The sequence below is a fragment of the Mirounga leonina genome, unplaced genomic scaffold (genome assembly GCF_011800145.1).
Source record: "Mirounga leonina isolate KUSES-001 unplaced genomic scaffold, KU_Mleo_1.0 Mir_173, whole genome shotgun sequence".
In the NCBI taxonomy this organism is placed as follows: domain Eukaryota; kingdom Metazoa; phylum Chordata; class Mammalia; order Carnivora; family Phocidae; genus Mirounga; species Mirounga leonina.
Genome location: NW_023270447.1, coordinates 90110504 through 90137662, shown reverse-complemented (window position 1 = coordinate 90137662; position 27159 = coordinate 90110504). Strand labels below are relative to the sequence as shown.

At 57.8% G+C, this 27159-nt stretch overlaps 2 protein-coding genes across 8 annotated transcripts in view; one reads left to right on the top strand and one right to left on the bottom strand.

Annotated features, from left to right (window-relative positions):
- The window catches only part of KCNAB2 (potassium voltage-gated channel subfamily A regulatory beta subunit 2), an 81913-nt gene extending 74887 nt beyond the window's left edge, over positions 1-7026 (top strand). For all 7 annotated transcript variants that reach the window (XM_035019930.1, XM_035019932.1, XM_035019935.1 and 4 more), the window contains 5 exons: positions 1335-1455; positions 1635-1729; positions 2633-2753; positions 3108-3196; positions 4148-7026. In XM_035019930.1, coding sequence (XP_034875821.1) covers positions 1335-1455; positions 1635-1729; positions 2633-2753; positions 3108-3196; positions 4148-4237 — 516 coding nt within the window. In that variant the 3' untranslated portion in view covers positions 4238-7026. The remainder of the gene's footprint in view (positions 1-1334; positions 1456-1634; positions 1730-2632; positions 2754-3107; positions 3197-4147) is intronic.
- Positions 7027-11013: 3987 nt separating this feature from the next.
- CHD5 (chromodomain helicase DNA binding protein 5) overlaps positions 11014-27159 on the bottom strand; it is a 54631-nt gene continuing 38485 nt past the window's right edge. The window contains exons 26-42 of the mRNA XM_035020255.1: positions 26494-26668; positions 26040-26132; positions 25737-25825; positions 25297-25430; positions 24730-24874; positions 24182-24341; positions 22494-22573; positions 22120-22237; positions 16403-16492; positions 15635-15772; positions 15252-15360; positions 13588-13720; positions 12996-13191; positions 12015-12178; positions 11777-11891; positions 11622-11675; positions 11014-11056 (exon numbers count right to left, since the gene is read on the bottom strand). Of these exons, the coding sequence (XP_034876146.1) occupies positions 11668-11675; positions 11777-11891; positions 12015-12178; positions 12996-13191; positions 13588-13720; positions 15252-15360; positions 15635-15772; positions 16403-16492; positions 22120-22237; positions 22494-22573; positions 24182-24341; positions 24730-24874; positions 25297-25430; positions 25737-25825; positions 26040-26132; positions 26494-26668 (1947 nt within the window). The 3' untranslated portion in view covers positions 11014-11056; positions 11622-11667. The remainder of the gene's footprint in view (positions 11057-11621; positions 11676-11776; positions 11892-12014; positions 12179-12995; positions 13192-13587; positions 13721-15251; positions 15361-15634; positions 15773-16402; positions 16493-22119; positions 22238-22493; positions 22574-24181; positions 24342-24729; positions 24875-25296; positions 25431-25736; positions 25826-26039; positions 26133-26493; positions 26669-27159) is intronic.

Below are 27159 nucleotides of genomic sequence, written 5' to 3'. Positions count from 1 at the left end.
TTTTCCGACGTGAGTGTTGAGGCACAGAGAGGTTAAGTAATACACCCGAGGACCCATGCTGAGGTCAGTCTCCAGCTCTGCAGCTCTGGGCCTGGGCTGCCTCAGAATGTGAGCTGCTGGTGGGAGCCCGGCTTCCATCTCATAATCCCTGACGGTTCCCCTCACCCACACTTTCAGGAAAGCATCCCCTCCCCTGTCCCTTCCCTCCAAGGAGCCATCAGAGACAGAGGGCTGCAGATGTTTCTTGATATTTCTGGGTATCCCAGAAGGGGCAGCAGGGTGGCTGACCCCCCCCCACCCTCAGAGGCAGGCAGCTGGGAGCCCAGGGGGTTAGAGAGCAGAGGTCTGGGGACCAGGTCTTCCCAGGACTATCTCCAAAGGCTGACCTTTCACCCCTGCTTCCAGGCCCCCTCCCAGCCTCAGCCCTTCCCATGCCCTTCCTCCCAGAATCCCCCACATCCCGGTGTCCCTGGGAGGGGGTTTCTCCTCTGGTGAGTCCCGGATTTCTGCTTCATCAAAAATACGAAGCAGAATTTCCAAGTTCAACACAATTCTAGAAGGCTGCGATTTTAATCTGCCTTTGGCATTTGCAGCATTAATGAGCATTTGGCATTTTTCTGAAGCTGCCTCGAGCCGGCACAGAGCTCACCGAGGTGTCAGTGTCTTATCCCCATTTTACAGATGCAGTGGCTGTGTCTCAAACCAAAGGGGAAAGGGCCTCTCAGGCTGGCTGGCAGGCCTCCCCAGGAGTCTGTCTGGAGACATCAGCCCTGGCTCACACCCATCCGGTGGGAGTGGAGGGAGAGTCAAGGCCTTGAGCTCCAAGTGCCAGAAATGGGCTGATGCAGGCCACTCTGCCCTCTGGCCTAGCGTTTCCTGCCACTGCCACTATCCTCCCGGGGCTGGGGCCCTGGAACCATGATCCCGATAAAAACAGTAACAGCATAGCGGGCAGGCACTGTCCTGAAGGCTGTGACCAACGTTGGCTCATTGGATCCGCAGCGACAGATGGGGAAACTGAGGCAGAGAGGGGCGAGCTCCTTGTCCAAGGCCACCCGGCCAATAAGTGCCAGAACCCAAGTCTCACTATTGAGTTGTGCATTCCCCCCATGCCTTCAGCTGTGGGGTTCCCCCTCTTCCCAGCAGAGGGGGTGGGGGGACAGACTGTTTCCCAGGAAAGCCGTGAATCTCCCCCGGGGAAGGAGGGTGGGGAGAGAGCAGGTGGGCCAGCTGTTTCCTGGGGATGCCTTTGTGTCTCCTGCCCGCTGCTGCCCAGGCAGCCCCCAGACCCACTGACGGACAGGTACCATCCATGGCCCTATTTGCACCCGTAGGAGGCCTACTCCGTGGCCCGGCAGTTCAACCTGATCCCGCCCATCTGCGAGCAGGCCGAGTACCACATGTTCCAGCGCGAGAAGGTGGAGGTACAGCTGCCCGAGCTCTTCCACAAGATAGGTGGGCTCCCCCGCCCGGCCCCGCCCCTTCCCGCCTCTTTCCCTCGCCCCGCCCCCTCCTCTCCCCATGGCTCCGCCCCCTCTTCCCTCTAGCCCCGCCTCCTCGCCCCTTGCTCCGCCCCCTCGCCCCCGCCCCGCTCCCGGAACCCTGGGCCTGACCGCCTGGTTTTCCTCCCCCAGGAGTGGGTGCCATGACCTGGTCCCCTCTGGCCTGCGGCATCGTTTCCGGAAAGTACGACAGTGGCATCCCGCCCTACTCGAGAGCCTCCCTGAAGGTGAAGGAGCGGCCAGGCTGGGAGGAGGGGACGGGCAGGCGACAGGCATTTTGGACTGACAGGGCTTTGGGTCCGCCGTCGGGGCACTGCAGGGGCGGATCTGGTCAGGGTCTGCTGACCAGATCCCACCTCTGGAAAGGCTGCCGTCTTCACGGGATGCGCCCCAGCTGAAAAAGCCCTTCCACTCCCTCGCCACCCCCCACCTCAGTTCAACCTTCACAGCCTGGGCTGGGTCCACCTGTGCTATTTGGGATGGCCCCTGCTGCGGACAGATACCCCCCTGCACATTCTGTGGCCCATCCCCGAGACCTCTGGGCTGAGGGCTGCAGAGCTGCTTCATTCAGCACTCAGGGGTGATCTCCTGGGACGAGTGCCCCCCAACATAGACACATCTCTGCAGTGGGGATGCAGGAGGATCTCCAAAATGCAGGGGAGGAGGGGCAGGCAGAGAAAGGCCAACCCAGGTCAGGGCAGATCCAGCCCCGGAGCCCCCCTGCCTCGGGTTCGAGGGCAGGATGGCCTGTCCCACCCACTCCTGCCCAATCCACAGCAGAGTCAGGGAGTTCCCTGGAAGGCATTGCAATCCCAGGGGTGGGGGCAGGTGAAACCACAACTCGCTCAGAGCTTGGGGAAGGGGTCCTCAGGGCCAACAGCCAAAGCATTCCTTCCCAGGCTGCCAGGCTGCTCGTCCTGGCTCAGGGCCCCAGCCTCAGCGACCCCACAGTCTTCGGGCTTCACATTCAACAGGCCCCGTCCTTCCAACTGCCCAGCTCTGTTCTACAGGGGACGTGGTTGGGCAGGGGGTGTGGACGCTGCCTTGGCACAGATCACAGCCGTCTGCATACAGAGGTCCAGGTGACCTGCCCTCACCTGGGGGCTGTGCTCTTCATCCCCCACATCCAGGGCTACCAGTGGCTGAAGGACAAGATCCTGAGTGAGGAGGGCCGGCGCCAGCAGGCCAAGCTGAAGGAGCTGCAGGCCATCGCCGAGCGGCTGGGCTGCACCCTCCCCCAGCTAGCCATAGGTAACAGGACTTGGGGGGTAGGGTTGACCATTGTCCCTGGGGCGGCTGCCTCCATTAGCCAGCCATAGATAATGGGTCCTGACATTCATGGGGAGAGAAGGGTGGGGGGTCGTCCCTGAGCACGGGGACCACCTCTCTCCCCTGGAAGCAGTTGGTACCAGGGCTCTCCCAGAACCCTGTCCAGCCCCATCCCCGGCAAAGCCCCCACCCAACATGCTGGACCCTCCTGGGCACCCTCACCCCCACGACCGAGAGGCTGGATCTCTGAGGCACAGTTAGGGACAGGGCAGAACCAGGAAGGGCCCCTGCACTGGGTGTGGTGTGTGTCCCTCACCTCTGGTCTTCCTGCCCCAGCCTGGTGCCTGAGGAACGAGGGAGTCAGCTCCGTGCTCCTGGGGGCTTCCAGCGCAGACCAGCTAATGGAGAACATCGGAGCAATACAGGCGAGTTGGGGAGGGGGCTGCTGGATGTGTCCCCCCAGCCCTTGGGCCGAACTCAGGGTCGCAGTCAGTCATTCGTCCAGCCCATGTTTTTGGGCACCTGCAATGTGCCAGGCACGGTTCTAAGCGTCTGGGCTGCAGCAGAGATCCCCCAGAAGCCCTGCTCTGGAAGAGCAGTGAGCACTGAATGCAAGACATGAGGAAGTTAGAATCCGAGGGTGAAAGGCCCTCGAGCAAGGGCAGGCTTAGGGTGGGGTTAGGTGGGCGCACAAGGGAGGCGGCGCCGTGGGCCCAGGCTGAGGGGGCTCATGGGGTAGGCTTGTTGAGTAAGTAACAAGTGAGCAAAGTCTCCGGAGGTGCGGCGTGGGACCTGCAGACACCTGGAGGACACCCGTCCAGGAGCAGAGGGGACACAGGTGGTACCGGTGGGCATGGCCTGGAGCAGAGGGGGCGGGGCAGTGCCCGGGACATTAGGGACTTTGGTGGTTGTTGAGTGAGACAGGAGCCCCCGAGAGCTGAGGAGGGGCCCGATCCCCACCTACATTTTAAAAGGATCCCTCTCTCCCCGGCTGCTGAGCGGAGGAAAGTCTTTAGGGAACCGGAGGGGGTGCAGGGAGATCCGCGGGGAAGTGACAGCAGACCCCCTCAGAGAGGGTTGGATCCTGGGTGTTCAGGAAGGGGTGTCTGGCCCTGGAATCTGTATTTTGTGCCTTCTAGATGGTTCTAGAGCATTCTGGAGCTTGAGGCGCAGAGCTAAACCCCAGGCAGGTTTCCTCTCTGCCCCAGACCTTCTGGAACACAGAAGCAGCATAGCCAGCCGATGCTCCGGCTACAAGCGTGATGTGATGAGGCAGGACAGGCCAGTGGTGTCTGGAAGATGGTCACCCAGCCTCCTCCGAAGGCCAGGCCAGTCTTGTTGGTGGGATTCTGATTAGCTCTTGTCCTCACACACAGGTCCTTCCGAAACTGTCGTCTTCCATTATCCATGAGGTTGATAGTATTTTGGGCAATAAACCCTACAGCAAAAAGGACTACAGATCCTAAGAAGCCCCCGGCCGCTTGCCCGGACACTTTCCGTTTCCCTCCTAGTCCCTCTTGTTCGCTCGCTTAAGCTGTTTTGAAACCGTGTCAGGGGTGTGGTTTGCATCAAAAAGAAAACATCACAGCGAGATGTCGTCGGGGAAGAGATCTCAAAAGTTGCCGCAAGACCCCATTCGCTGCTTCGCGGGACCGAACTCAGATCTGTGCCCGGGAGACCGCGTTGACGGGGCAGGATGTTGGAGGCGTCCCGTCTGAGCCCACCTGCAGCCTCTGCTCGCCCTCCAGGAAGAAAGCCCCACGGCTGCTCCCGGCCTCGGCCCTTCCCAGAGACGCCTCCAGTCCAGGCCAGGCCGAGACCCAGTTGGGTCCTGGGGGCAGCAGGGCTAGCCTCTCCTCTGCTGAGGACCCCCACCTGGTGTCAGGGGTGGGAAAGAGGAAACCAGGCCTGGCTCTTCCCGTGGCCGCCTCCGCTGGGAGTCCCCCACACCCTCCCTCTTACCAAGGGCTCCCAGCATTTTACGATGGGCCTGACTCCAGATTCATTCTGCACCCTCTTCAGCACCACCACCTGCCCCCACAGGTCTCTCAGGGGCCTTCTGAGCTGTCCCTTGACCCCCACTCCACCCCCCTTGCTGGCAGGGGCCGCGATCCAGGAGGATTCACTATCAAGTGGGGCCCACAGGAAGTTCGGGGCTCTAACCGAGCTCATAGCCCTGCCAACTTCCTCCCTGCACACAGTTGATGAGCCCCTTGCCCAGTGCAGCCCTGAGCGCTGGGAAGGGGCCTGAGGAGCAGGCTCCAGCCCAGGTCCCTCCAGGCCCCCACCTGCCCTCCTGACCAGGTGCTCTGTCCACCGCCCCTCTGTCCTGGCCGCAGAAGGCCCTGAGGTCGCCCATACGTAGCTCGACTGGCTGCCGACCACGTGCAGGGAACACACCTCTGCTCTGCCTGGGTAGTGGCCTCGGATCTGCAGAGAGACCACCCTTAGGCCCTCCAGGGAGGGCGGGTCCCTGGGGCTTTCTGTGCTGCACGCCCAGGGGCTGGAGGGCCTGAACATCTAGCAGGAGCCCCCACAATCGAGGAAAAGCCCCCAGGAGCCTCTCCCTGGAGCAGTGCCTTCTTGAAGGCCTCCGATCCGGTCGGGGTGAGGACCCCTGTGTTAGGGTGCTAAGTCTGGGTCCCCAGAGCTTCTTCCCTGGGCAGACAGGCAGCAGTACCACCCCCGGACCTCTACACACAGCCTGGGAAGAGGTCAGGATGGCTGGAGTTAGTCATTCCCTGCCGTGCACCTGCCCCAGGCTAGGAAGATGGAGGAGGGGAGGGGGCCTGCGGCCAGGAGTCCCGGCCCCCACTGTCCTGAGGTTTTGGCCTCTGCTGGCTATGTGGGGGCCGGGCCAGAGCCCACGCTGTAGGACAGCTGTGTGCCCCCAGTCAGGGCGGCCCCCACCCCGACACCCCCCACAGCCTCACCCCACCCTCACTACAGCAGGGCACAGCCGGGCTTTGCCCTTCAGACAAGCTGTTGTTGGAGGGGCTCCTCCCTGCCATTCTCAGAAGGCCTGCTGGCCCGTCCTGGCTGGGCCGAGGCCTGGGAAAGCCACACACGCAAGGGGGGAGGCGGGGGCGGGGGTGGACAACTTCCATTCCCGACATTTATGCTGACCCTGGAGTCTAGAACCCTCCCTCCTCCTCCCCGACCAGGCCCCTGGGGGTCATCTGCACAGTGTGGGTGTGGGGGGGGCGAGCCTGTCCCCGCAGGGCCCCCCCTCCACCTGTGGCCACTCCCACCACCGCATGGGATGGGCAGGGACCTGGTGCTCCAGGCCAGGCAGCCCCGGCGGTACCGAGGGACTGGAATGCCCACCCCTCACTGGGGAGAGCGGCTGGGCCCCCTTCACACTGCTGCCCCCCAGCCTGCCCACTGCCAGAGGATGGACCAGGGCTTGCGATGGGGCCCGAGGGAGCAGCCGCTGCCCCCCTCACCAGGAGCCACACCTGGGAAGACCCCAGGTTTGCCAGAGGGAGGGGAGGGCCCTCAGAGTGGAGCCGGGCCAAGGCCGAAATGCCCATTGCCAGGACCCAAGCAGCTTCCTGGCCCCCGGGGCGCCGTCCACAACCCGGTTCTGAGGTGTCCTCTCTTTCCCACAGCCACTGGCAGGGATGACAGGGCTCTGCTTCCTGGGGGAGGGCCCCCAACTTAGAAGGGGGCTGGTGTGGGGGAGGGGGTCAGGTGGGGCCCAAGGGCAGCCAGAGTCTGGAGACAGAAGGCCGGGCAGAGGCAGGCCCTGGAGTGGTCCAGGCCCCACCGGGAGAGACCGCTCCCCAGGAGCCCCAGCTGCCCGCCCACCAGACTCCAGCCCTCCCCTTCAGGCAGAGTTTGCCCGAAGGGGCCCCTGGGGAGCACCCCACACAGGACGGAGGCCCAGGCTGAGGGCAGGGCTGGGCTCGGTCTCCCTTGCTGACGCGCGGAGCCCCCACCATTTCTCATCCCAAACCCCGTGCGCGTCCGAGGTCCTGAGGAACAACAGAGGGGCTTACTCCATCTTCTGTCCTCTTCTGTCGTGTAAATAATGCGCTTTTCTCCTCTCCCCTTTTTTTTAACGACTGTGATTCCTCAGCTAAGTGCATTCCCTACCGTAGGCAGAGACGGCCTTACGCCTTGTGCTCGCAGACGACACCCGGCCGAGGTACAGCCACCGTATTTATGGAATGACAAATAAAACCCCAGCCTGTCGGGGGTCTGCGGCTTTCTGCTCCTCTCGCCTCCAGGGGCCATGGGCAGTGGGGAGGCGGAGTGGGGGTAGGCTGCCACCTGCAGGGGCTGGCAGACTGGGCCCCCCTGAAATCCTGACCCTGGGGCAAAGGGTCCAGTTGGGAAAAAGGGCCCTGGGCGGGGGGCAGGGGGTGCTGAGACTGGGGACTCTGAGGCCTGCCACCGCCCAAGTGATTCAGGGATAAGGTGCCCCCCCACTACCCTGCACACACACGTTCTCTGTTGCTGGGAGCTACTGTGTTGAGTGCAGTGAGATCAGGGCCCAGGGAGGCCCCCGGGTGCCACTGGGCGCTCAGGGTTTCTCTGATACCATGTTGTGTTTGCACTTAGGGGTGCAGGTGGGAGAGACAGGCACCACGCCCTCGTGGGGCCCCCCTTTCCCAGCAAGCCCCTCAGCCTCATGAGGCCATGTTTTCTCAGGTGGGAGGCAGCTTCAGATGACACCCCCCACAGGCCTCCCCCGTCTCTAGCTCCCACCCCCATCCTAGATGAGTGAGAATTAGGAAACACTTTGATTGAATCCTTTCCCAAAGGATTTATTAAAACACAGAAAACCAAGACACACACACAGAGTACAAAGTAAAGGGGATTGTGTTGGCTGCAGTCCCTGTCCAGCCGCCCACGTGTCCTGCCAAGGACGGGACGGGTCGCCACTCCCGGGGGCTCAGCTTCTGGCTCCAGCCCCCTGGCCAGGACCCTCCCAGCTGGGACCCTCCCAACTCACCCCAAAAGCCCCTGGCCCCTTTGCGGGCCTGGGGCTGTACCCAGGGCCAGGGGCCCGGCCCCCTTCGCTGGGCCAGATGCCAACCTGGGTGGGGGTCTGCTCCCTCACTCCCCCCCCACGCTCCAACGCACAGGGGGCAAGACCCTTCCCTCACCTCCAGCACACCAGAGCTGAGGGGGGCTGGGGGCCCCCAGCTCCACGTCAGGGGTTCAGGACACACACACACACCCAACGGGCCCTTTCTGGGTTATCGCACCTAAAAAAATACTTTTGTTTAAAAAAAATCTGAAAACTAAGAAAAAAACCCAAAACACAACGCCAATGACTTTGGGCTGATGCACCACGACCTGTAAACTTGCGGAAATAGAAAATGGGGCGGGAGCCAGCTTCTTCGCTGGAGACCACAGCGGGCACGGGACAGCCGCAGGCGCGGAGGGGGACCGGAGGCAGTGGCCAGGCCAAGGCCTCACAGCCCCGCTTCCCCACCAAGCCCCGCCCCCTGCCCAAGCTCTGGAGGCACTCCTGTCCCTGAGCCCACCCTCTCCATGACCCTCTCAGGCCCTCAAGAGCCCTGGGACCCGACACTTGGGAGCAAGAGCTACAGGGTCACTGGGGCAAGACTCGACCAGCCAGTCCGGGCTGGGGAGGCCCCAGAGGACCCTGGAAAGGGACCCCCGGAGAGCAGGAGGGCAGGCACCTGCACCAGGTGTGGGTATCAGCAGGACCTTGGTCGTAACTTGCAGGAAGCCAAGGAGCTTCTGAAGGGGGCTTGCAGAGAGGGTCTCCTCACAGGACTGCACTTGCGGGGCAGTATGTGCGAGAGCGGGGCCCTCCGGACATGGTCGGTCCAGCCCATGAGCCTCTCGTCACCTGGGAGCCCAAAAGGCAATGCGTTCTGAAACTGAGGCCCAAAGGTGGTTCGACAGAAAGCCTACTCAGCACTGGTTTAAATAATAGGGTGGCTGGAAACAAAAATGCGGGCTGACGCTGTAGGATTCTGCTTGTACACAAAGCCCCTCATTCTGTCAGCAGCAAAAACCAAACCCAGCCGGGAGATGCCAAAGACCGTGGACGCCCCTCTCCCCTGCCACCACTCGCGGCAGGAGGTAACTGATAAACTAAGAAGAAAACAGTCTGAGATCCATTTTCCTCTCCCAAACCAGCCGACCAGAAACCCCCTCCCCAACTGCCCGAAGCCCCCCTCCCGGGCCTCCAGGTGCTGGTCGTGGAGAGCTGAGCCCTTCCCAGACCTGGCCATTGCACACACCCAGATCCGGCCCAGTAGAGGAGGGGGAGGCCCGGCATGGAAGCAAAGATGGGGCGACAGCGGGAGGCTTTCTGGGGAGGAAGGACTGACAGCAGGGGGACCACCAGCCCTTGGGGCAAGGCAGTGGAGATGCGGGCCCCTGCCCTGCCACCACCGTGGGCCTCCTGGCTGGGCACGCAAGACCCACCCACTGTGGCCGAGGTGGGGGGCCAGCACTGTGCCCAATGAGGCCAGCCCCCGGGCTGACCGGGGGTCTGGGAGGGAGTGTCACAGGGCTCTGGGTTGGGAGGGTTGGGAGGGGGCTCATGTGGTCACCTCGCCAGAGGCCTGAGCCAGGAGGCTATGCGCGCAGCACCCACAGGAACCCCAGCGGACTGGGGCGACCCTGCCCTTCTCAGAAGGCGAGGGCAGCGCTGCAGCATGCACGTCCTGGAAAGCTGGGTGCCGCCTTCAGAGTGCTCACCACCGCGCCCCCCGCCCCCCCCCCGCGGTGCCGGGGCCGACTCGGCCTGGGAGGTTCTGAGACTGAAGCGAGGGGACACCAAGATGGAAAAGGCTTTGGGGTCCAGCCCTCAAGGGGTTCACAGCCATTTACAGAGAGCACCCGGGACCCCATGAGGGCTGGCTGATTGCCCAAGAGGCCCCCAGACAGACCCCCAAATCTTGGCCCCTCCTGGATTCTATAGCCAGGACACTTCCCCAGGAAGCCCCTTGCCCAAGGCTGGGAAAACCCTTCCAGGCTGAGCCAGGCAGAGGAAGCATCGGACACAGACAAGCCCAGGGTCTGGCCCCTCCCCACCAGCGGGGCCCTCATGGGAGACCACCGGCTGAGTGCGGGAGGGGGGCCAGTGGGGGTTCCCCAGAGAAGACGAGGCAGGAAGCCTGGAGGCTCCAGCTCAGAGGGCTGGACAGCCATCAGGTCCAGCCCCCCACCTCCAAGCCCAGCTTTCCCCAGGCCCTCCGACAACACAGCAGGGGCCTCTCCAGGGACAGGAGGACAGGGATAAGTCCGGGCCCCAAGGGGTGGCCCAGCTTCTTTGCATCCGTGGCCATGAGACTGAACGGGGAGTGTGTACCTAGAGGGGGATGTGATGGGCCTCCCAGGGCACAGGGCAGGATCAGGGTCTCCGGGGCCACCCTCAGTGCCACAGTGACCTGCCCTGCTAGGACGCTAACCACACCGCAACAGAGGGCAAGCCCCTTCCCGCAGAGGCCGAGACAGGCTCTCACAGCCCTTAGGCTACGTGCGTGGGCTCCGCGCCTCCCCTCCTCCCGGGAGCACAGGCTGCATGTGGCCACGCAGCATGACAGCCGTCCGCTCTGCTAACAGAGTCCAGGGCCTGCAAGACGTGCTGGGCCAGGGACAGACACCTGCTGACAGGCTCCCCTCCCCCACCGAGATAGCACATACCTGGTGGTCTCCAGCCCCAGCAAGAAGGGGGTGGAAGAGAGCCCCAGCCCCGGGCACCAGCTGAGGTCTCTACCCTGGGGGCTGGGCAGCCACTCCCCACTCCTGACCCATCCAGCCCTGGGGACCCCCAAGGGGCAGGGGGGCCAGAACACGGGCAGTCAGGCCACACGGACGGGATGGGGTGGGCGGGGGCACACAGAGGGCTCCCCAGGCAGGCCAAGTCCCCTGGGCCAGCAGCAGCGTTTCTAGGATCTTCCTTTGAAGTCTGGAGCCCGTTGACAGAGAGACGTGAGTGCTGCAGGTTAGACCCCTCCATACGTCACTCAACTTTTATATCAAGACAGACTCGTTCAAGTCTTCAATAGGAAAGTGCAAAAGATGTACAAATAAATGAAATCTCCTCTAAGAAGTTGTCCGGCAAAGGTGGCCAAGGGGTACGTCCCGGTGTGGGGTGGGTGTGACGCTGGGTGGGACACTGGCATGATGAGGAGGTGGCACTTCTGGGCTCCAGCCCAGCCAGGCTGGGCCTCGTCCCCCATGCGATGGCATTATTCAGTTTCCCTTTCCGTCCCAAGATGGCATGGCTCCTAAAAAGGCGGCAGCTTTTCTCTCCTGTGGGGGTTGGGCAGGTGGCCCGGCAGGCGCGGCTACAAGAGGCCGATCACGGTCACCCCGCTGAGCAGCCAGGTCTTCGTTAGAGGGGGGCACCCACCACCCGTCCCACCACTCCTCCCAGAAGGAGCTCCCGAGCCAAGACCTCACTGCCACCCTTGGAGGGCCAGAGAGGCCCTGGGAAGAGAGCGTTCTGAGGGGGCGGGCGGTCTGGAAACCCCCAGCGCCTCCACCCGAAGTGGCAGTTCTTACGAGGATGCGCAGGGCTTGGGGGGCCCAGGGAGAGGAGGCCAGGGTGAACTGGTGGTTTTTCGAAAGTAAGCTCCCCTCTCCTAGCCATTAACCCTTACCCGCTCCGGCCCCGAGCTACCCTCCTTGCCCTGGGCAGGGAGCCGATGTCCTGGGGCGCCCACCACCCCGGTGGGCAGCGGAGGCAGACCCGTGCAGAGCGGGTTTGGGGCTGACTCACGCTGTGGACACGCGTGTTCACTGACACGCGGGAGGCGCGCCCAACGGAATCGGGGCTGAACCTGGCCAGGCCTGACTCGCCAACCCGAGGAGGGGGACGAGGGACCATGGGGCGTGCAGATGCAGGCTTACCTCAGCTGGAAATGAGCACTGCAACAGAGGGAAATCGCGGGGACAGCTAGATATCTGTGAGAGAGAGAAGCTCGGCTTGCCTGGGCTGGTGGCGGGCAGGCCGGGCCCCCAAGGGGCGCCCCTGCACGTGCTGCCCAGAAGCGGCGGGCACCTACCGGTCACATAGGGCCCCAGGGGCATCTGGTTGTAGTTGACAATCCCTCCCGGTCCAGGGCCCCGGAAGTTGGGCCCAAAGTTGTTGTTGTACATCTGGGAGTTGCCGAAAGCGCCCTGGAGGCAAGGACCCAGGTTTAAAGGTCGTAGTCCCACACCCCTCAACCCAAGCCCCAACCCAGGGGCGCCCAGGGCTTGCATGACGGGGACCCAGCCCAGGGCGCGCGGGCGGAACCTGACCTGCTGGATGGTGGGGTCACCGGCTCGGTTGGTCAGGCGGCTCAGGATGCTGCGCTCCGACATCTGGAGGCGGGCAGCCACCGGGGGGATGCGGGACAGCATGGAGGGCAGGCGCGTCACATCCGCCTTCATGTCACTCAGCAGCTCCTCCAGCTGGTTCAGGACTACGGGAGGGAAGGGGGGACGCCGAGGCGCCGCTGACGACCAGCGGGCTGGTGCTTATCTACAAGTGTGTGATCACACTCCCCAGGCCGCGGGCACAGAGGGCGCACCTCGCCCGGCCCTCCAGGCCCACAAAGCAGAGACACGCCACCTGGGCGAACAGCAGTTTTCTCCAGGGACCTGAGGGCTGCCAAGGGGAGAGCCAGAAACTCTGGACTTCCGCCAGGCCCTCTGTCAACACCCACCCCCACCCCCCGGCTCCCAGGGAGGCCTGCAGCCCTGGCCCATGGCTATCTCAGGAGACATCTCCCAAACACAGCAGGGTCCAGCAAGTCCAGGGCTCTCGTGTGCGCTTGGCCTTGGCTCCCCCCCCCCCCAACCATCGCTCTAACCAGCCTGGGAGCTTCCTGAAGACCTGGAGCACAGGAGTCAAAGGTCTGAATCCCGGGAGATCTTGGGCAATTACTTCACTACCCTGGGCATCAATGTCCCTGTCTTTTAAAATGGGGTAATAAACCTTATCACTTAAGGATATTAGGAGCATTAAAGAGATGCCGTGTGTTTAAAGCGTATTGTCAGGGCTTGATAAGCAAGAGTGTGTAAGTCGAATAGACTTCTGTGTTACCAACCCCCAGACCAGGGCCTACAGGGAGCAGACCTTGAGAAGAAGTCCAGAGAAGGGAGGGCCTTACTTTCCCTGGACTGGATGCTGGACTGTCCCATCCTGGCCAGGAGGCCAGGCTGACCCCTGCCCCATCAGCGGCCTCATCAATGGCCAAGGATCCATGGGGCAGGCGGAAGGCAGGCAGGCTCGCTCACCCTTGTGCAGGACGGCATTGGCCGGCTTGTTCCCGGCAAGGGACTCCTTGGACAGGTGCTGGTGGCTCTCAGCAAGGCACTCCACCTCAGCCAAGCGGGCGTTGAGGGCCATGGCGGGGTGGTTGGGGTCCTGGGTCATGTTAAGGTACGCGGCCCTCCGGAGCTGCTCCTCGATGACCAGCGCCTGTTCCAGCAGCTGGGGGATGGGGCAGGAGGGACTGAGCGCCAACCTGGCCCCTCCTCCGCCAGCACCCACCCCCACAGGCCCGGGATCTGGCAGAAAGGAAGGAGGGAGGACACACTTCCACCCATATGCCCACCCTTGTCTGCTCTTGGCCCCTACCCCCCTCAGAGCTCTCACCAATCTGGGTTCTCCACACCATCACCCAGGGCAGGGAGACTTGCCCAGGGGGGCCTGGCCCAGATCAAGGACCCAACACGCTGTTAGCTGACTGACTACATGACTGACTACTACGTCCAGATACGTGAGGAGGGGGCCGCTCTTGGGTAACTGCCTTGCCCCCGGCCCCCTGTGTAATCTGCCTTCTTGCAGGAGCCCCACCCCTGCAGGCTCTGGCCTTCAGGGACTGACCTTGAACCTGCGGGCCAGAAACTTGTTCTTCATCTCCAAGTAGTTACCCTTGTGGATCTCAGACTTGAAGGGCTCGTTGAGGATCATGTATCTCGGGTCATTCTGGATGTCCTGCCAGCGGGCGTAGCCGTGCCTGGGTGGGGCACCGTTAAGGGCAAACCCGGCCATAGGGTGGGAGGTGGGAGGGTGAGGGGGGACCAGCCTGGGGTCAGCATCCCGGCTGTGTGCTTTCAGACAAGTCATTACCCTTGGCTGCAAGGCGAGCAAGTTGATGATGACTTGACCGAGGACACTGGTAAGTGCCCTCAGGGGTCCAGACAGCACTGAGGCTTTGGGGGCCGAACCCTTCGTCCTAACAACCCGGAGGCAGAAACTTCGAGTCTCAATGCCCACACCTGTGACCGTGACCTCATTTGGAAATGGGGTCTTTGTAGATGTAGTCAAGTTAAGAAGGGGTCATCCTGGATTAGAGTGGGCACCAACCCAGTGACTCCTGGCCTTCTAAGAAGAGGAAACTTGGACCCAGACACACAGAGACCCAGGGAAGAAGCCCATGTGACCAGAGAGGCAGAGACTCAGGACCCAGGGACTGACAGCCACCACCAGAAGCGGGAGGGAGGCTAGGAAGGGTCCTCCCCGAGAGCCGCCAAGGGAACAAGGACACACGATAAAATTATCTTGCCCGAGTGAGTGAGGGGCAGGGGCAGGATCTGAACCCAGGCTCCAAACACCTTCACCTCCACGAAAGGAATCTACACTATGGCCCCCAGCCCACATTTTTTTAAACAAATTTTACTGGGATGTGGTCACACTCACTTCTGTCCGTGGCTCCTTCTGCAACAGTGAGAGCGGAGTAATCGCTCGGCAAAGCCTGAAATATTCACTCTGGCCCCTTCCAGGAAAGGTTTGCTGGCCCTGATTCTAGAACACTCCCCCCTCATATAACCAGGTCAGCTTTGCTGAGGGGCTTTCCGTGGGCAGCTTCGTGGCCCTCCCCTTGCCCCTGGGAGGTCTGTGCTCAAATGTCACCGCTGAGCACCTATTAGAAAATGCAGCCCCCACCCCAACACTCCGTTTGCTCCTCGCCTGCTCTATCCTGTTCTGCTGAATGCCACACTCCGCTAACTTACGGCATTCGCCATTGCCCCCAGCAGGATCTGAGCCCCAGGTAGACAGGGACTGGGGAATGTTGTTCAGGGTTGCATCCTCCATGCCTGGCACATAGGAGATGAGCAATCAAGACTGAATGGATGAATACGAGCGCCCTGTAAATGGCGATGCCCCCTGCAGGCATCATTACTGGGAGGAGGGCAGGAGTTAGGGGTTATTTGTTTTGGAGTCAGAGGGATGGGCTGTGACTTATTAGCTGTGTATCCCTGGGCAAGTCACGTGGCCTCTCTGAGCATAATTTCCTCCCCTGTATAATGGAATCATGGTGGTGCTCCTCGGAAGGCTGCTATGTGGATGGAGCGAGCACTGGGCGGAAAGGGATGAGCCACAGCCAAGGTCATCACCATCATCACCATCAACACCAGGAAAGGGTCCTCAGCACCTGATCAAAAGCACGGGCTCCTAACTCCTCATCCCACACACCCCATGTCCCTCCCTGAGGTCCACAGAGGAACAGGCCGGAGTCCTGCCCGGCCGGGCTTGGCCAAGGATACGTCACGATGCCGGCCAGCAGCCAGTAGTCATGGCGCCGGTGCCAGATGTCGTAGATTTTCCCCGAGGACACAGCAGCACGTTCCTCATTCTGCCACAGTGTGTGCAGCTCTGGGAAGCCAGCCAACGGAGAAGCAGAATGAGGTGCCCCCCAGTCCCTCACAAGGGTAGGCACAGGAAAGTCTCTTCCTCACCACCCACCATCTCCCCACCCCTGGAAGTCCAGTATCTCAGGGTTACCGGTAAAGGTTATATAATGCACTTTTATCAACCACTCACACTTTAGTATAAAGTAACCATCTGCCCACACTCCCAGGACCCACAAAGTTAGGAAGCCCATGACAACAACCACCCTAGCTCTCTGCCCACCACCTCAGCCCAATACCTGTGAAGCCCCCGTCTGCAATGTTGAACATGAATTTGAACCTCCCATTCTTGTCCTCCTTCTTCCCCTCCTCATCTTCCTCTTTGTCACCATTTTGCTGTGTTTCAAGGGGCTCCTTCTCCTCCACTTTGGCGTCATCTATGGGAGGACAGACCCATATTCATTTACCCATCTGAAAGGTACAGCCCAGGGCCCTCTCTCTGCCAAGCACTGGGGACTGGGGACCCAAAGGCAAGCGGGAGCCATATCTCATCGTCCTCAAGGGGCTCACTGCCAAGAGGGATTTTAAACAGACAAATCAGCAGCCCCTCTCTTGTCCTGAGCAGGGAGGGTGGGCTCCAGGCCCAGGTGCAGCTCCCCCACTCAAATAGGACCACCGGGCAGAGCAGCGCGAAAAGTGCACATTGAGTCAGAGGCCAGCTGTGCTGTCCTGAGGGGTCTGATCTGAGGATGAGTGTTCCAGAACATTCCAGCATCTACAGGTACACAAAGTCTATGACTGAGCCCCAGATGCTCCAGGCCAAGCTCTGTGACCAGCTCTCCTTTCTCCTGGTGGTGGCTGGGGCCACAGGAGGGATTAGGAGAGGGGGCGGCATCTCCCCCCGGCCAAGGGCTCCTGCCCACCAGCTCCAGCTGGGTGGGTGAGGGGGGGGGGGTTACGGATGGATGGTGGCGCCCATGGAAGCTGCAGGAGGCCCAACGGAGTCCAGACGGCGCCCTCAAGAGCCCCAAGGGACACAGGACAGAGCACACACAAGAGCCCCAAACCTGGCCTGAAATCACTGCCATCCCCTCTGCTGTGAATCAAGCTTAGCTCCAGCTTGTCCAGAATTTTCTCCTTCTCCGGAAGCACTTCTTCTGCAAGACAAAGGGTGTTTGCAGAGTAGGGAGAGGTCCGGGACAGACAAAGGGGACGCCGGGCTGGTGGCTTTCCAACTCCATTTCACCCACACACAGAATCCCACCTATCACGTTACCGAGGAGTCCAACTGGGCCACATAGGAGGGGTCCTCGGGGAAGGCAGGTATGATGGGCGTGGACCCTCCCAACACCGTTGTCTTGCCCCTTCCTTCTCACCCCACCCCAGCAGCACCCCACCCCCAAACTCCTCAAGGAACAGTCTCGAAATCCTCCCTACCACAATGATATGCAGAGGACTCAATGTTCTGACAACACAGCAGGACTTCATTAACACAAAACCCTCTTACGAACACCCAGAAATGTCAGGCAAAATCTATCACCTTGGAAAAACACACAGTGAGCTCACAAGGAGAAAAGGAAATTGTCAGTGCCATAAAGGGAAAGGGGTGAGTGGATGCCAGGCAGAGGCCAAGACTGCAAGCCCCGAAGACCAGAGAACCAGAATCCAACACCCTCCAACAGCATGACACCCTCCAACCACTGTGCATTCAACAAAAGAGAGACAGCTCCATCCGATGCCTCATGGCCAAGCTGCCACGACCCTGACCGTGGAATCTAAACCGTGCCACCCCCGCAGAGAGAGCACCATCAAGACTGGTCCCAGACCAGCCAGACCACCAGCAAGCCCACGGGGCCTGGGGCTTCTGGAAATAGAGCAGGGACATTCCTGCTACTCAGGTGACACAGGGTTCCCATGGATAAAACAAGCCCGATAAAGATGCAGCCAACCAAATTTCAGAAACCATTTATCCATCCACCAGAGAGAGAGACAAGAAAGATGAGAATCCATAATAAGACAAGTCCACAAAAAAGAGGGAAACTAGAAAAAGCCAGCTAAAACTTCTAGAAATAAAATACACAATCATTAACATTTTAAACATTTTCACTGCAGAAATCTGAGATGTCCTCCAAGACTCCCGGGCCCCGGAGTACAAGTCGGGGGTGGGATGGGGCACAGGTGACCTTCTAAGAGGGAGATTATCTGGGTGGGCCTGACCTCATCACACCAGCCCTCGAAAAGCAGGGTTTTCTCCAACCAGTCCCAGAAAAGAACATCAGAGACTCGAAGTATGAGGGGGATTCGGCACACAATTGCTGCCTTGAAGCCTGAAGACCAAGTGGGCAAGGAATGTGGGTGGCTTCCAGGGGCTGAGAACAACCCCCATCTCACAGCCAGAGGGAAATGGGGCCTCAGGCCCCCACCCCAAGGAGCTGACGTCAGCCAACAAGAATGAGCTTGGAAGCAGATTTTTCCCCTTGAGCTGCCAGACGAGAACTCAGCCCAGCCAACGCGTTGATGTCAGTCTTTCGAGACCCTCAGCAGAGAACCCAGCCACACCAAGCCAGACTTCTGATCCACTGAACTGTAAGCTTGTAAATGGGTGTTGTTTTAAGAACTGAGGTTGTAATAATTTGTTTTGCAGCCATAGAAAATAACACAAGTGGGAAGTATGAAGAAACAAAACAGTATAAAGAAAGAAGAGGAAGCTAGATCTAAAGATAACTCAAAAAGCCTTGCAGAGGGGCGCCTGGGTGGCTCAGTCTGTTGAGAGTCTGACTTCGGCTCAGGTCGTGATCTCAGGGTCCTGGGATCAAGCCCCGTGTCGGGTTCTGCTCTCAAAGGGGAGTCTGCTTGTTCCCCTCTCCCTGCCCCTCCCCTGCTGCCTGTGCACTACCAGGCACACGCACGCTCTCTCTCTCAAATAAATAAATAAAATCTTAAAAAAAAAAAAAAAAAGCTGTGCAAGAGAGACAGGCAAAAAAGAAGTAAAAGACGTGAAAGGTACACCAGCCCCCGTATTTGGCTAACCTTGTACCTGCTTTCTTTTCTTCATCACGTTTGGAGTCTGTTGTTGAACAAAGACATATTTCTGCTTATGGCTGATCGCCTGCCTGCCCCACTAGAATACAAATTCGATGTGAAGGCTGTGGCTATTTTGGTGTATTGCTTGTGTCCCCAATACTCAGGATAGCACCCAACACACAGCAGGCCTTCGATACAGGTTTGCTGAATGAATGAATGAAGGAATCGATGAGTAGTAGGAATGCCAGGAGAAAATAAACATAATGGGGACAAAGACAATACTCAAAGAGGGAATGACTGAGAATTCTCTCACAATCAATGAAAGACAGAATACTTAGCTTTAAGAATCACAGTCACAAGCAAGAGAAATAAAAATTTCATTGTGGTGAAACCACACATGACCAAACACAAACAGAATATCTTAAAAGTGGTCTTACCATGTCAGGAAAGATAGAAAAGGCAGATTTCCCACAAAGGAGCAACAATTACCTTAAGAGCAGCCTTCTCGGCACAGTGGAAGCCAGAATACACAGGCAATACACATCTTCAAAGTGCTGAGGGAAGGAGCGCCTGGGTGGCTCAGTCAGTTAAGCGTCCGACTCTTTTGATCCTGGCCCAGGTCTTGATCTCAGGGTCATGAGTTCAAGCCTCGTGTTGGGCTCCACTTAAAAAAAAAAAAGTGCTGAGGGAAAACCCCTATCCTCTCTTGTGCTTTGCTAACTATTATTCAAGAGTAAAGGGAAAAATAACACACAATGAGAGAATTTTCCACACACAGAAATTTGCTGAAAGCACCATTAAAGGGTGTACTTTAGGAAAAAGACACTTTAGGAAGCAATGATGAACAAGGAAGCAAACACAAAACTGCTAAGAATGGTAAGATCTAAATAAGGATTAAAGATTTAGAAATAGGCACTATAACAAATTTGGGAAATGAAAACAAGTTGAAACTAAACACATGGAAGATGGAAAGGGAGTGGAGCTACGCACAGCCCTTCTCTTATTCAAGAGGGATACATGTTAAAAGCTTAAGAGTATAATATAGGATTGACTATAAACTTTCCAAAGGAGTTAAGGGGGAAAAAAGAAATATAAAGAAAGTCTGATCAATCCAAGAGACAGCAGGAAAGGAGAAAAAAGAAGGCAAGGGTAATATAATATAAAGCACAAAGTAAGAGAGTAGAAATACATTCAAATATCTAGCTATTACAATAAATGTAAAGAGATCAAACATGCCAGCTAAAAGATAGAGATTCTGTGATTGGACTTAAGATAACAAATCCTGCTATACCCTGTTTATAAGACATATACCTAAAATGTAATTACACAGATTACAAGTAAAGGAATGAGTATCAACTATACTTCAATAAAAAAATGTTTTAAAGTAAAGGAATGGAAGAAATGCTTGCAGATCATATATCTGATATGGAACATGTATCTATAAAGAACTCCTACAACTCAGTAATAAAAAGACAAATAACCCAATTAAAAAATGGGCAAAGGACCTGAAAAGACATTTCTCCAACAGAGATATACAAATGGTACATGAAAAGAAACTCAACATCTTTATGCATAAGGGAAATACAAATCAAAACCATTTGAGATACCCCTTCTCACTCAGTAGGATGACTATAATCAAAAGACAAATGTTGTCAGAGGCACCTGAGTGGTTCAGTTGGTTGAGCATCTGACTTGATTTTGACTCAGGTCATGATCTCAGGGTCATGAGAGTGAGCCCCGAGGGCCCGGCTTCGCGCTCAGCAGGGGGGTCTGCTTGGGATTTTCTCTCCCTCTCCCTCTGCCCCTCCCCCCCGCTTGTGCTCACTTTCTCCCAAATAAATCTTTTTTTTTTAAGATTTTATTTATTTATCTGACACAGAGAGAGACAGCTAGAGAGGGAACACAAGCAAGGGGACTGGGAGAGGAAGAAGCAGGCTCCCCGCAGAGCAGGGAGCCTGATGCGGGGCTCGATCCCAGGACCCTGGGATCATGACCTGAGCCCAAGGCAGACGCTTAACGACTGAGCCACGCAGGCGCCCCTCAAATAAATAAATCTTAAAAAAAAAGACAAGCATTGTCAAAGACATGGACAAATCAGAATCCTCATACATTGCTGATGGGAATGTAAAACAGTGCAGCCACTGGAGAAAACAATCTGGCAGTTCCTCAAAATATTAAACACAGAGCTATCATACAGTCCAGCAATTTCACTCCTAGGTAGATACCCAACAGAACTGAAACCTATGTCCACACAAAAAAACGGTACATAAATGTTCACAGCAGCCAAAAATTAAAAACAACCCAAATGTCCATCAACGATGGCTGGATAAATACAATGCAGTATATTTATACAAAGGATAAAGGGATGAACCACTGGTCCATGCCACAAGATGGATGAACCTGGAAAACATTATGCTAAGTGAAAGAAGCCAGACAAAAAAGGGCATCTATTTTATGAGTCCATTTACATGAAATGTCCAGAACACACAAATCCATAGAGATAGAAAGTAGATGAGTGATAGCTGGGGTGGAGAGAAAGAAATAGGTAATAAGTGCTAATGGACATGAGGTTTCTTTTTGGAGTGATGAAAATATTCTAAAATTATCTGTGCTGATGTTTGCACAACACTGCGAATATACTAAAAATCTCCAACTTGTACACTTTAAATGGGTGAACTGTGGGGTGCCTGAGTGGCTCAGTCTGTTAAGCATCTGACTCTTGATTTTGGCTCAGGTCATGGTCTCAGGATCCTGGGATTGAGCCCTGAACTGGGCTCTGCGCTCAGCGGGGAGTCTGCTTGTCCCTCTACTCCTGCCCCTCCTCCCCCTGGTCACGCTCGCATGCGCTCTCTCTCTCAAATAAACAAATTAAATCTTTAAAAATAAACAAATAAAATAAAATAAATGAACTGTATCCTGTGTGATTATATCACAATAAAGTGTTTGTATGTACATGTATTTTTTTAAGTAAAAAGATAGAAAAACATAAACCAAATATATACTTAACAAAAGTAAGATCCATCCAAATCAGCCTAAATAAACCTTAAAGCAAAAAATATCAGGAGGAATAAAAGGGTCATTATATAAGAGGCACACTTCACCAGAAAAATATAAAAAACCTAAAGCAATATGCACCTAACAACCCAGTCTCAAATGATATGAGGCACACTCTGGCCTTACAAAGAGAAAGACACCGATCCACAATCATAGTGAGAGATCCTAACATAAGTCTCTCAGACTTGACAGATCAAAGCAAACCAAAAATGAGTAAGGATATAAGAAACTTGAACAAAATAATGATCTAATACGTGTATTTAGAACCTCACACTCGGCAATTCAGAAAATAGGCATTCTTTTCAAGCACACACGACCATTTACAAAATCATATCATATTACATGATACAAAATCATACCATATTACAAAACCATATCATGCCAGGAAGCAGGTTTCATTGACATCATGTAGAAACAATATCATACAGACTCATGTGCCCCAACCACGGTGCAATAGAGTTAGAATTCACTAATAAAAAGACAGCCCAATAACCCCCGAACTCTGCATCGTAGGAAAAGTTGAAATCCACTCTAGAGACCTGAGCCTTTGGCTCTCTCCTCATCCTGGGGATCCTATCGCACTAGGACAGAGCCTGCCACCCAGCCAGGGAGAGAGGGAGGGGAACACAGCCTGGCCGCCCTCCTCTGACCCAGGGATGCTGAGGCCAGAGGCTATGTTGGGGGTGGTGACCGTGGGAAGCCGCACCTTTCGGCAGCTGCTCTGGGGATGGCGGGGCCTTCTCCATCTCCTCCAGCCGCTCCTTGCCATCTGAGCTCTCATGCTTGTCCTCGCCCTCCACTCTGTCCAGGGAAGTTGGCAGGGCCTGGGGAGGACAGGCTAGGTAGGGATGCTGCAGGGCCTGGGACCTCAGCAGCATGGGGGGCAGAGGACGGGCACTGGGCACCAGGAACTCTCCTGGTTCCCATCTGTGCTCCCAACCTGCTCCCCCAGACCCAGAGGCCCAAACATGGTGCCAGGAGGCCTGGATTCTAGCTGCCCAACCAAGGGCTGAGAAGGTCTCAAGATCCAACCCCCAACCCACAGCCCCCCAGGGGCCCAGACCCCAGCACCTTCCATACCTGGATTTCTGGGGGCTTCTTTGGCTTCTGAACCCCCAGCTCCTTCTCATCCATGTAACCCAGCTGGGCTTCCATTTTGTCTGAAAGATCAAAGGACAGAGGTGAGATAGATGGGCTAGGGCAGGCAGGGGGTGAAGGGCAGGAAACGGGGGTGCCAGGTGGCTCCATTTGGGCCAGACACCTCCAGAAGAAGGACAGGTGAACCAGGTGAGCCAGAGACCTCAGGCTAAGCCTGCAGACACAGGCTAAGCCAGTGAGGCCAAAGCCACAGGCTGATGGGACAGGGCTGCCCAGAGCAGGGCCCCCATCTAAAAGCAGGAGGTGAGGCGAGTGGAGGCAGGCCTAGGAGCCAGAACAGCTGGATGTGGTTCCTGCTTTCTGGCTGGCTGACAAGCCGTGTGCCTTCCCTCACTGACCTTCCCTTACTCAACACACTGCCGAGTGCTGGTGACTCTCATACTCTGAGTAGCCCTAGGAGGTGGGCACTAGCCTGTCCCACATCATGGATGAGAAAACGGGGCTCACAGAGGGCCAGGAAGCAAACCCAGGCCCGTCCGCTCCCAAGGGCACACATGCCCAGAAGCAGCAGGCATGTCCTTGGAGGCAAAGGCTCCCTGGACTTCACGTGTCACCTGGGCATCGGTAGGTCAGTGCCAGGCCTGCGAGGTCCCTCTGAGGGAAGAAGATGCTTCGCCCAAATAAATGCATGGATCACCAAAAAGATACTCAGACAAATAACCCATCAAAGAAGAGCAAAGGATCTGAAAAGATATTTTGCCAAAAGAGATACACAAGTGGCCCAGAAGCACAAGAAAACCTCGGGGAGACACCATTTCACACCCGCTAGCATGGCTACAAGCAGAAAGTCAGACAACAAACGTTTGGTGAGGATGTGGGGAAATCGGAACCGTCATATGTGGCTGGGGAGAATATAAGACGACGTGGCCACTGTGGAAAAATCCGGCAGTTCCTCAACACGTTACACCCTTCGATCCAGCAACGCCATTCCTAGCTACACACCCGAGAGAAATGCAGCGAAGAGACGTGTCCTCACTTGAACACGGACGTTCACGGCCACACACCACTTGCAGCATCCCTCACATTTTCCACACCGGTCAAAAAGTAGAAACAACCCCAAATCCATCAGCTGACAAATGACTAAACAAAAATGTGGTTCATCCATACAACGGAATAGTATTCGGCCACGAAAAGGATTGAAGCAACGACCCACCCTACAACGTGACGAACCTCTAAAACACGCTAGAGAACGAAGCCAGACACAGGAGGTCACATAGGATATAGTTCCATCTGCCAGAACAGGCAAACCCACAGACACAAAGTAGATTTGTGGCCGCCAGGGGCTGGGCGGGGAAAGGAACAGGAGTGACTGCTAATAGGTACAAGTTTTTCTCTGGATGACAAAAACCTTCTAGCATTAGAGGTGATTCATCCCTGTGAATATACTAGTAACTCCTGAACAGTAAGATTTTTAAAGACTAAGCGTTGTGATATGTGAATAGCCGTTAAAAAGAGAAAGTCGGAGCAGAGCAACGTTTCTGCAGGCAGAAGCTTGTGGGCGGAAGGGAGGCTGTCTGTCATGGGTTGTGCGGAGGACCCGGGCTCTCCGGGGGCCTTGCCACCAACACCCCGTGACCCAGGCACCCTCCCCCGCTCATCGGAGCCCAGACCTGGCAGGCCCAGTGGGGTCGGCAGGAGGTGGGCAGGGCTGGCGGGCACTGGCGTGTTGGGGTCCGAGGAGATGACCTCGCTTGGCTTCTTGCCCTCGGGCCCTTCGGGGATCAAGTCCGGGGTGCTGTACTTCCCGTTAACGTGCTCAAACTCCTGAACCTGGGGCGGGAGGCAGGGAAGGAGAGAGGGAGGTGGTCTCAGCTCAGACCTAAGGGCCTCAGGGCGGTCGGTGGGACTGGGGGTGTCCCAGGCTCGGGATGAATGCCACCTCCCCCCAAGGCTGGCCAAGCCAAATGCACTTCTGACCACAAACCGCTGTGCCAGGCCCCACCCCCACCCCCACCCCCTGTGTGTCCTCTGCCCTGTGACCTGCCATCCCCACCTCCAGCCTCACACCCCCCCACCCAGACAGGTCTTCAGAGAGGTTCCTCTAGCCCGACTCAGTGTCCTGAGCCAGGCACTTGCCCCCTGCCCGCTGACCCCCAGGGGGCACACGAGGGCCATGGGGGGCCACCAGGAAAGGCCCAGGCAAGGCTTACTCACCCACCTTCTTCCTAACTAGTGACATGACCCCGATGCGGGTGAGCACGTGCTGCCTCGAGAGGCCCTCACGGGGCACACCGTCCGCGAAGGTCTCTGCGCCGTCAGCGCCCGGCTCACACAGGTGCCGCATGAAGAGGGACACATAGGCTCTGGGGTGGGGGTTACTGGGGCTCAGGGAGTGGGGGGCCAGCAAGGACCCTCTGAGAAGGCTGGCAGGACCCCCAGCAAACCCCCTGGCTGGAACCATCATCCATCCCCTGCCTCCCAGCCAGGCCTGCTGGGTCAGGCCCCCAGGGAAGGCCAGAGGGGGCCTCCCCTGGGAAGGGAACCTACTAGGACAGCCCTTGCCCCGGATCTGGTCTAGCAGAGGTGGCTGGTCTGTGTTTTCTACACATGAGCCCTGCCCGGGCCTGGACCCCAGCCACCAGAAGACCAGACAACAGTGAATCCTCCAGACAGGAAGCCCAGGACGAGAGCACAAATGATGCCCATTGTGCAGTCTTGCCCAGTGGAGCCTGCCCCACTCTGCGGCGGGCAGCTACACCCTGGGCCACCACCTCAGCCCCTTTACCTAAATTCCTTCTCGCTTTTCCCTCGAAGGTCCCGCACCAGCCAGTGAGAGTTGAAGGCATCCTGGGGGGGCATGCCCCAGCGCATGATGGCGTTCAGAAAGGCCTTCCGCTGGCGGGCATTGAAGCCCAGCACCTGCGTGAGCAGGGAGTGGGGTGGGGGAGCAGAGAATTCAGGGATGGGGAGAAAGGCATATGGAGGGGAGGAGGCAGGGAGGAGCACAGAGAAGGCAGGGGCCTCCAGCTAGGGCAGGACCCAGAGGGCAGAGCCCAGACCCAGGGTCTGTCCTGGCCCCACCTCTACACAGCTGTGACCCTGGGCAAGCCCCTCGCCCTCCTGCCTCCACCCCTGTTCCACACCCCAGAGGTGTAGCAGGGGTGAGCTCTTTGCTCTGAGGAGGGGGCAGGGGGCCTGGGGAAGGGGTGTGCAGGCGGGCCCCACCTCGATATTGCCACCCACACGGGCGAGAAGAGGTGGCAGGGGCTTGTCCCTGTCGCTCTTCAGCTGCCTCCTGGATTGTCGCCGTCCACCTGGGAAGTAGCCCCACCACAACACCTCACTGGAGCCCGGGGTGTCCTGACCCCCCACCCCATCCACCAACTCACCCCAGGACAGCAGGATCCCTCAGGACATCCCCCAAAGGATGGATGACTGTCCTGACGCTCCCAGGAGACCCCAGGCTGACCGTCAGCCCCCTGACACAGGTCTGGGCCCCAGTCCAGGGTCACCAGCCATGAGACTCACTCTGCCCTTCTGGCCTTTCCTCAAAGTCCTCGTCCTCATCCTCGGAGCCAATGGAATATTCGGACTGGTTATCTGAGAGCTCGTCCTGCCACTCTGTGAGGGGCCACGTGGAAAGGCACAGAGTGAGCCTCCAAAACACCCAGGGCCATGCCGAGCCCCTAAACCCCAGCCCAGGAGGGAGTGACAATGAAAAGAGCCCCGGGGGGAACTTCCTGTGAGCTCGCTGAATCCCACCGGCCCTGCACTATATCCTAAGATACCGTACGGTGATCATCCCTCTTTTACAGATGGGGAAACTGAGGCTCGCCCAAGGTCAGAAGTCACCGGACCACCACCCATCTAGCTCCTCCAGACACCCAACAGCCCACACTTGCTCCAAGCCCCCTTCCTCCACGCACTGCCCCCCCACTCCCTACTCTCCGGCGCACGCGGGCGGGCTGCGGGGGCCACGCACCCTGGTCCTCCTGGGAGGCGTCGTTGTAGTTGACCTGCTTGCGGACGCGCTTGCCCTTGCCCAGATTGCGGGCCAGGTCCTCCTGTTGCTGCTCGTAGTGGTGCCGCAGGAGCTTCTCCCAGTAGTCGGGGTCCACGTTCTCCTCCTGCTTGATGATCTCCCTCTCCACCTCCTCCTGGAGACACACGCACGGCGCCCCATGACGGCAGGACCCGCAGGCCCAGGCCCCGGGGCTCCGGGGTGGGGCCAACAGGGGGCAGCGCTGCCCCCGGGGCTCCTCACGCTGCCTCCACCTCACCTTAGCCTCTAGGAGCTCAAGGCTGAACCGGAAAGCCTGCCTACTCCAGGAAGCCACCTTGATCACCCCAGCCCCAGATGGTCTTCATCCTGCCCCTGTCACAGTCATTCATTCATTCGTTCGTTCGTTCGTTCATTCGTTCGTTCGTTCGTTCACGCCACAAGTATTTCCTGGCCTTGTGCCAGGCATTGGGGTACAGAATTGAGTGAGCCCCACCCCTGCCCTCAGGAGGCTCCCGGTTTCCTGAATGATAATTAGCACCCAGGATCTGCGTGGAGGGCGCGGGACTGAAGGAAGTGGAGACGCTGATCCGGAAAGACCCAAGGGCGGACCCCAGGAGTAAAAGTTTGCGGGGTGGAGATGGGCGG